This window comes from Leuresthes tenuis, unplaced genomic scaffold (genome assembly GCF_036924035.1).
Source record: "Leuresthes tenuis unplaced genomic scaffold, fLeuTen1.0.hap1 SCAF_10, whole genome shotgun sequence".
Classification (NCBI taxonomy): Eukaryota; Metazoa; Chordata; class Actinopteri; order Atheriniformes; family Atherinopsidae; genus Leuresthes; species Leuresthes tenuis.
Window position 1 is genome coordinate 545,367 of NW_027325364.1, and position 9,054 is coordinate 554,420.

Sequence of the window (9,054 nt, forward strand, 5' to 3'; positions counted from 1 at the left end):
CAACAAGCACAAAACTGGAGTCTTTAAAGGAAACATCATACAATATATTAACTTAAATAGAAATAAATCAAAATACTTTAAATTCAACCAATTAGATTCAAATTCATTGTAATAAAATCACAATCCAATCAAATCCAATTGATCCAAATGAGTCTAATTCATACAGAGCCAACAAAAGTTTCTCAATAAACCAACAGATTTCATAAAAAGTTATTTTCAGTTCAGTCCCCGCCCTGTGCACACTTTCTTTCTTATTAATTAATTAATTTATTCATTAATCTATCTGTGTGTACAGATATATTCTTTGTTGCCCTGTTGTTTCACCGCTCCGACAGAAGGGGGCGGTAATGACACTTTAACGCTGTTTTAACGTTATTTAGAAAACAGAAACACGTTTTACGTCATCAGCTCTGGTCCAATCAGTGAACTAGCCGCCGTATTAGTCCCCGCCCCTTTGAGAAACCGCCATCATGAAATCAAAAACAAGAAAGTGACAGATGAGCGGAGGCTTGGTTCGCTCCAGGTAAACTTTGAGATGTTCTTTGAAACGCGGAAGCCGATGAGACTCGGGCCGTTTGGCCACCTGAACGCAGTTTGTTTGCGCTTCATCCGCTCACAGATGGCGCGAAAAACGCGGGGAAACATTTTGGAGCCAACGTCAATGCTAGCAGCTAGCTGCTCGCAGCGCTTTCCGCCGGTCAAACTTAACGGCTAGTTAGTTTTTAAACTCAGCTGTTAACCAGTTAGAAACCGTTAACTAACCACCAGGCGCTGCGGTGACGTATAAGTGAGCGATGATGTTTGAGTTTGGCGCTCAGTCCGTTAGCGGGCTAATTTACCGGCTAACAGGTTTTAAAACTCAAGTTTCCGCGCGCCAATCCGCGTGCACGTTTATTGTGAAGGAGCACAGACGTTAAGAGCAGGTGGCGTCAGAATAAAAAGGATGAACATGTGTTAAAAACCGCAGCTTCATCAGCTCAAACAGCTGAAAGCATCTCCGCCAGGAGCCAGACTCCATTGAAGAATCATCTGTTTTTACAGATTAACGCGTTTATCCGGTAAAAAGCGGACTTGTTGTTGCACTCAACGACTCATGAGAGCCTCAAATACGGTTCTGCTTACGGCTGAAAGTGAAAAGTAAATCCTCCAGCACTTTGTTCTCAGTTTAATGTACAATGAAAAGCAGTGAAAACATCTGTAATGTATAACATCTGGGATTATGTTTCAGGGTCCAGAGGCACTGATGCTGAAGTTCGGTCACTTCACCTGACGATGTGTTAAATTAGAGCTTTTTATAATAAGTACATTATTATTATAATAATAATTATTACAGCCCAGATACAAAGTAATTAATCAAACACTCAGGTTTTTCAGTTGTTTGAATGTGATTTAGCTGTTTCTGATCCTGTGATGATATGATGCACCTCCTTATATAACTGTGGCACTCTGCCTCCTTCAGGTGTCACAGGCCGATGTTCAGGGTGTGGGGGGTGCATTCAGGGTGTGGGGGGTGCGTTCAGGGTGCATTCAGGGTGTGGGGGGTGCGTTCAGGGTGCATTCAGGGTGCGTTCAGGGTGTGGGGGGTGCGTTCAGGGTGCATTCAGGGTGTGGGGGGTGCGTTCAGGGTGCATTCAGGGTGTGGGGGGTGCGTTCAGGGTGTGGGGGGTGCGTTCAGGGTGTGGGGGGTGCGTTCAGGGTGTGGGGGGTGCGTTCAGGGTGTGGGGGGTGCGTTCAGGGTGTGGGGGGTGCGTTCAGGGTGCATTCAGGGTGTGGGGGGTGCATTCAGGGTGCGTTCAGGGTGTGGGGGGTGCGTTCAGGGTGTGGGGGGTGCGTTCAGGGTGTGGGGGGTGCGTTCAGGGTGCGTTCAGGGTGTGGGGGGTGCGTTCAGGGTGCGTTCAGGGTGTGGGGGGTGCGTTCAGGGTGCATTCAGGGTGTGGGGGGTGCGTTCAGGGTGCATTCAGGGTGTGGGGGGTGCATTCAGGGTGCGTTCAGGGTGTGGGGGGTGCGTTCAGGGTGGGGGGGTGCGTTCAGGGTGTGGGGGGTGCGTTCAGGGTGCATTCAGGGTGTGGGGGGTGCGTTCAGGGTGGGGGGGGGTGCGTTCAGGGTGTGGGGGGTGCGTTCAGGGTGGGGGGGTGCGTTCAGGGTGCATTCAGGGTGTGGGGGGTGCGTTCAGGGTGGGGGGGGGTGCGTTCAGGGTGTGGGGGGTTCGTTCAGGGTGTGGGGGGTGCGTTCAGGGTGTGGGGGGTTCGTTCAGGGTGTGGGGGGTGCATTCAGGGAGTGGGGGGTGCGTTCAGGGTGTGGGGGGTGCGTTCAGGGTGTGGGGGGTGCATCCTTATAGCCGGGGATCAGTTTCTCTTCCTGTGAGCTGCTCTTTCGCAGCTTTGTGTTCACGTTGGTGTGTGAAATCGCTGCTGATCTGAACGGCAGGATTTGTTGACGCTGGACTGACGGCGGCGGCGGCGGTTATGAGTGACGTGGAAGCGATGGACAGCTCTGCGGTGTCCGAGGAGGACGTGGAGGACCAGCAGGAGGCGCCACGGCGGGACGAGACGAGCGTGAACCGCAGCGGCTCCAAAGTATCCGGTAAGAACGATCAGTCAGGGTCAGAGGTCGGGCTGTTCTGAGTGTGGCGCCCGGCTGAATGATGGCGTTACCGTCCGGCGTGTTGTTGCAGCTGTGGGGGAAATCATTGAGGGAAAGCGGGCGAAGAAGACGGTGGAGCGGCTCGATTTCCAGGCGCCGAAGCAGAAGGAGAAGCTGAAGATTGGAGATGGTAACGGATGAATATGGACCTTTATTTCGCTCCGGTCCTGCTGTCCGGCAGAACCTGACGGCTTGCTTCCTTATTTTCAGGCTCTGGGGATAAATTGGGGGAAATTCCTCGCACCGGCTACCAGATCACCAAGATGAAGCCGGCGGATCTGAAGCCTCTGCACACCATCCTGTTCGACCGACCGGGGAAGGTACAGGCCGCAGGGTTTCTCTGTCCGAACCGGAACCGGAAGGTTCTGACGGGCCTCAGAGTAGAAATGACCGAGAGAATGAGTCAGAACCAGCGGTTCGGTTCAGAAGCAGAACTTTCATTAGAGGAGAAAAGAGAGATGAATTCCACCGTGTTTCAGAAAAATCAGACGAATGTCGTTTATTTCTCACCTCAAACATGCAACTGAAACCTAAAAGTGTCCGAATAAGAAATGTTGGTGGTGCCCCCGGGGGGGGGGTCCGGTCCGGTGGCAGCCGGTACCGGCCGTCCACAGTGGATCAGATAAAGTTTCCTTCCTGTTCAGCATCTTCACCGTAATGCAGACGCTCGTCTTTTTATTCAAACGGGTTGAGAGAATCAGCTGATCGCAGGTCATGTGACCCTGAGGCTGGATGTTAATCAGAGGAAGTGATGTCACAGAGTGGTTCAGCAGGTTCTGGTGTGATGTCACAGAGTAGTTCAGCAGGTTCTGGTGTGATGTCACAGAGTCGTTCAGCAGGTTCTGGTTCTGGTGTGATGTCACAGAGTCGTTCAGCAGGTTCTGGTTCTGGTGTGATGTCACAGAGTCGTTCAGCAGGTTCTGGTTCTGGTTCTAGTTGTTACTCCAGAACCTCTTCAGAGTTTCCGGGTCACAGAAACATCATGCTGCTGTTATCATGTCCGACCAGCAGAGGGCGCACCGCAGAAAGTGCTGCTCCGGCTCAGCTCTGGTTCTGCTGGGTCGGGCCCATTAACTCATTAACTTTCTCCTTCTGTCAGATGGCCACGATAAAGAAGAACCTGCGACTGTTTAATGGCTTCCAGTTCGGCGCCGACAGCGAGCAGTTCAGCAGAAAACGGGAGAAGCTCCTGAAGTAGGTTTCAGACGCTTTGGCTTCAGTTTTTAACGTTGTAAACGGCCTCAGCTGCAGGATCACTGCTCTTCATGCAGAAAGCTCTCTTTCCCAAACGCAGGACTTCAAGCCTGACCAACAGCAAGCTGAAGGTCGTCTGCACGGTTCTGGATCTGGAGAAGAAAGGAACCCACTCGGACCTGATCGACAGGATCCTGAGCTTCCTCATCGCCCCAAAGAACAGCGGCAAGGTGAGCCGTGGCGTCCCGAGGGAAACCGGCAGCTTCAAAGTCTGCAGACTTTTATCTTTGGGTTTTCACTCCTGGAGTAAAGCTGTGGGTGTTTGTCCCGCAGCGCGTTCCTGTGAAGAAGAAGAAGAAGTCCAAGAAGAAGCTGACCGGCGACGACTCGAAGGCCAAAAGCAAGAAGAAGAAGAAGAAACCCGAAGCCAGAAGCTCCTCATCCACGCCCAAAAAATCCAAAGCAGGAAGCAAGTCCAAAGCCATCGTCATGGACTCCAGCAGCGATGAAGACGAGGAGGAGGAAGAGGAGAAGGTGGGAGCTGCAGCCGAGGCGGAGGAGAAGGCCTCGGAGAAGGAGGAGCAGCGCTCCGACAGGTCGGAGGAGCAGGAGCAGGAGGTGAGCTCAGCAGAAACACTCTCATTCGCCTGTCTTCATCTGAGAAACCAGACGTCTGGAACTGTGTCTGTGTGTCAGTCCTCCAAACCAAAGAAGAAGAGACCGCGGACACCAGCGAAGAAGACGGGGCCCCCGAAGAAGAGAGCCAAAAAGGAGGCTTCAGACGAGTCTGACGGCGACAGTGAGGCTGAGGAGAAGGTAGAGAAAGGCCTCGATGGGGGGGGTGCTTCAGATTCATCTGCAGGCTCTGACCTCATCACTTCTGCTGCTTTTCAGCCCAAGAAGAAGAAACCTGCCGCCAAAACCAAGAAGGCCGACAGCAGCAGCAACAGAAACAACACAGGTGAGCTGCCAGTCTGCTGCAGGCGAGGCTCACCGGACCGGACCGGACCGGACCGGACCCTCGGGTCCTGTGAGCCTCGCCTGCTCCACCTGGTTCCTGTAGCCTCAAAGCGCCTCGCAGCGGCGCCGTGTCTCATGTCACTTCCTGTCTCCAGCGGCGGACGACAGCTCGGACGACGAGCCGCTGATCAACATGATAAAGAAAGCTCCGACAGACGAGCAGCTGAAGGAGACGGTGCAGCGGCTGCTGAAGGAGGCCAACCTGGAGGAGATGACCATGAAGCAGATCTGCCAGCGGGTACGGAGCGCGCTGCCTGTGATGTCATCGCTCTGAGGCGGCGAGCTTCACCACAGCTTCCTTTCTGTGTTTCAGGTGTTTGACACGTACCCGGAACACGACCTGAGCAGCAGGAAGGACTTCATCAAACAGACGGTCAAATCTGTGAGTACCCAGCACGGGCACGTGCACGGGCACGTGCACAGACACGTGCACGTGTGCAAGCGCACGCAGGCGCAGCTCAGCGCCACACAGACGCCTCAGGGCCCGGTCCAACGGGCCTCAGAACCTTCCTGACTGAGGGAAGCTGGAAGCTGTCTGAGCAAATACTGAGGAAAGGAAGAAACACCTTTAGGAATCCTTTAGGAAACTCCTTTAGGAAACACCTTTAGGAATCCTTTAGGAATCCTTTAGGAATCCTTTAGGAATCCTTTAGGAAACTCCTTTAGGAAACACCTTTAGGAATCCTTTAGGAATCCTTTAGGAAACTCCTTTAGGAATCCTTTAGGAAACACCTTTAGGAATCCTTTAGGAAACACCTTTAGGAAACACCTTATGAAACACCTTTAGGAATCCTTTAGGAAACACCTTTAGGAAACACCTTTAGGAAACCTTTAGGAAACACCTTTAGGAAACTCCTTTAGGAATCCTTTAGGAATCCTTTAGGAAACCTTTAGGAAACACCTTTAGGAAACACCTTTAGGAATCCTTTAGGAAACACCTTTAGGAAACACCTTTAGGAATCCTTTAGGAAACACCTTTAGGAAACACCTTTAGGAAACCTTTAGGAAACACCTTTAGGAAACACCTTTAGGAATCCTTTAGGAAACACCTTTAGGAATCCTTTAGGAAACACCTTTAGGAAACACCTTTAGGAAACACCTTTAGGAAACACCTTTAGGAAACACCTTTAGGAAACACCTTTAGGAATCCTTTAGGAAACACCTTTAGGAATCCTTTAGGAAACACCTTTAGGAAACACCTTTAGGAAACACCTTTAGGAAACACCATTAGGAATCCTTTAGGAAACACCTTTAGGAATCCTTTAGGAAACACCTTTAGGAAACACCTTTAGGAATCCTTTAGGAATCCTTTAGGAAACACCTTTAGGAATCCTTTAGGAAACACCTTTAGGAATCACCTTTAGGAATCCTTTAGGAAACACCTTTAGGAATCCTTTAGGAAACACCTTTAGGAAACACCTTTAGGAATCCTTTAGGAAACACCTTTAGGAATCCTTTAGGAAACACCTTTAGGAATCCTTTAGGAAACACCTTTAGGAATCCTTTAGGAAACACCTTTAGGAAACACCTTTAGGAAACACCTTTAGGAATCCTTTAGGAAACACCTTTAGGAAACACCTTTAGGAATCCTTTAGGAAACACCTTTAGGAAACACCTTATGAAACACCTTTAGGAATCCTTTAGGAAACACCTTTAGGAAACACCTTTAGGAAACACCTTTAGGAATCCTTTAGGAAACACCTTTAGGAATCCTTTAGGAAACACCTTTAGGAAACACCTTTAGGAATCCTTTAGGAAACACCTTTAGGAAACACCTTTAGGAAACACCTTTAGGAATCCTTTAGGAAACACCTTTAGGAATCCTTTAGGAAACACCTTTAGCAATCCTTTAGGAAACACCTTTAGGAAACACCTTTAGGAATCCTTTAGGAAACACCTTTAGGAATCCTTTAGGAAACACCTTTAGGAATCCTTTAGGAAACACCTTTAGGAAACACCTTTAGGAAACACCTTATGAAACACCTTTAGGAATCCTTTAGGAAACACCTTTAGGAATCCTTTAGGAAACACCTTTAGGAATCCTTTAGGAAACACCTTTAGGAATCCTTTAGGAAACACCTTTAGGAATCCTTTAGGAAACACCTTTAGGAATCCTTTAGGAATCCTTTAGGAAACACCTTTAGGAATCCTTTAGGAAACACCTTTAGGAAACACCTTTAGGAATCCTTTAGGAAACGCCTTTAGGAAACACCTTTAGGAATCCTTTAGGAAACACCTTTAGGAATCCTTTAGGAAACACCTTTAGGAATCCTTTAGGAAACACCTTTAGGAATCCTTTAGGAATCCTTTAGGAATCCTTTAGGAAACACCTTTAGGAAACACCTTTAGGAATCCTTTAGGAAACACCTTTAGGAAACACCTTTAGGAATCCTTTAGGAAACACCTTTAGGAAACACCTTTAGGAATCCTTTAGGAAACACCTTTAGGAATCCTTTAGGAAACACCTTTAGGAATCCTTTAGGAAACACCTTTAGGAATCCTTTAGGAATCCTTTAGGAATCCTTTAGGAAACACCTTTAGGAATCCTTTAGGAATCCTTTAGGAAACACCTTTAGGAATCCTTTAGGAAACACCTTTAGGAAACACCTTTAGGAATCCTTTAGGAAACGCCTTTAGGAAACTCCTTTAGGAAACACCTTTAGGAATCCTTTAGGAAACACCTTTAGGAAACACCTTTAGGAAACACCTTTAGGAATCACCTTTAGGAATCCTTTAGGAAACACCTTTAGGAAACACCTTTAGGAAACACCTTTAGGAATCCTTTAGGAAACGCCTTTAGGAAACACCTTTAGGAATCCTTTAGGAAACACCTTTAGGAATCCTTTAGGAAACACCTTTAGGAAACACCTTTAGGAAACACCTTTAGGAATCACCTTTAGGAATCCTTTAGGAAACCTTTAGGAAACACCTTTAGGAATCCTTTAGGAAACACCTTTAGGAATCCTTTAGGAAACAGCTTTAGGAATCCTTTAGGAAACACCTTTAGGAAACACCTTTAGGAATCCTTTAGGAAACAGCTTTAGGAAACAGCTTTAGGAAACTCCTTTAGGAAACACCTTTAGGAAACAGCTTTAGGAAACTCCTTTAGGAAACACCTTTAGGAATCACCTTTAGGAATCCTTTAGGAAACCTTTAGGAAACACCTTTAGGAATCCTTTAGGGAACACCTTTAGGAATCCTTTAGGAAACACCTTTAGGAAACAGCGGACCGTCCTTTATGACAGACAGAACTCTGATAATAAAGTAATATTCCATATTATCTCTGATATTATCTCTGAGGACCTTCCTGTAACCACAGATCAGATCCGTCAGATGAAGCTTCTGCAGCTGTTTCTGCAGAACTTTTACTGAACATCTGGAGCTTCAGACCCACTTTCAGACTTATTGACATTTGTTTTCCATGTCCTCACAGCTCATCACATGAAGACCTGCAGAACTCCAGCAGAACAAACTTCTTCTTCTTGGTTTCATGTCATGTTTGTTTCACACGAAGCTGTTTTTTAGGACTCGTTCTGACGAGCTCAGCGGTTCTGAGACGTCTGCGGTCCAAAGCGAAGACGAAGAGTTACTGAACTGGATGTTGGACCGTCAGAACGGTCTTAGGAGTGTTCAGAGAAGGATTCTCCAGTTGACTTGGAGCGGGTCAGAACCAGCAGCTGGGCTTCAGGAGAACTCATGTTTTATAGATTAGTGGATCTTTGCTTCAGACTCAGGACATTTTCATGTGTGTTCTGATCAGGTGACCCAACAAACTGTTTCTTTGTACCTGTTCTGTTCTCAGTGATTAACTTTCTGATTAAAGTTGGACATTTTTGGACAAAATTGTGTTGAAGTGGTTTAAAATGTGCAGAAGCATTTCAGGAGGTTCTGTTCTCCGGTGTTTTTAAACCTTATTTCTGGCATGAAATACGTTCATCTGCTCACTGAGAACAGTTTGGTGAAAGTCGGCGTCCTTCTGAAGATATTTAGATAACTGGAGATCCATATAACGGAGTGAACGGGGCTTAGAGGATGCAGCCTCTAAATAAGGCATTATCTGTCTTTATTTCACCAATACTTTAAGAAGAATGAATGAATGAACGTGTGCTATAGCTCTGTTAGCTCATAGCTGCTGTTAGCTCATAGCTCTGTTAGCTCATAGCTGCTGTTAGCTCATAGCTCTGTTAGCTCATAGCT

At 47.7% G+C, this 9,054-nt stretch overlaps 1 protein-coding gene across 3 annotated transcripts; it reads left to right on the forward strand.

Moving 5' to 3' along the window:
• The first annotated feature begins 382 nt into the window (after positions 1-382).
• On the forward strand, positions 383-8,700 carry dek (DEK proto-oncogene). Of its 3 annotated transcripts, XM_072393450.1 has the most exons (12): positions 385-523; positions 2,428-2,583; positions 2,675-2,773; positions 2,854-2,963; positions 3,743-3,837; positions 3,938-4,067; positions 4,171-4,455; positions 4,534-4,653; positions 4,732-4,798; positions 4,953-5,095; positions 5,171-5,239; positions 8,291-8,700. In XM_072393450.1, the coding sequence occupies exons 2-12, from the start codon at positions 2,466-2,468 to the stop codon at positions 8,300-8,302; spliced, it is 1,248 nt and encodes a 415-aa protein (XP_072249551.1). In that variant the 5' UTR covers positions 385-523; positions 2,428-2,465; the 3' UTR covers positions 8,303-8,700. The 3 variants fall into 3 exon arrangements, with proteins under 3 accessions (XP_072249549.1, XP_072249551.1, XP_072249550.1); XM_072393448.1 differs by having other exon boundaries at positions 383-523; positions 4,171-4,653; XM_072393449.1 differs by lacking the exon at positions 385-523 and having other exon boundaries at positions 2,380-2,583; positions 4,171-4,653.
• The last annotated feature ends 354 nt before the right edge of the window (positions 8,701-9,054 follow it).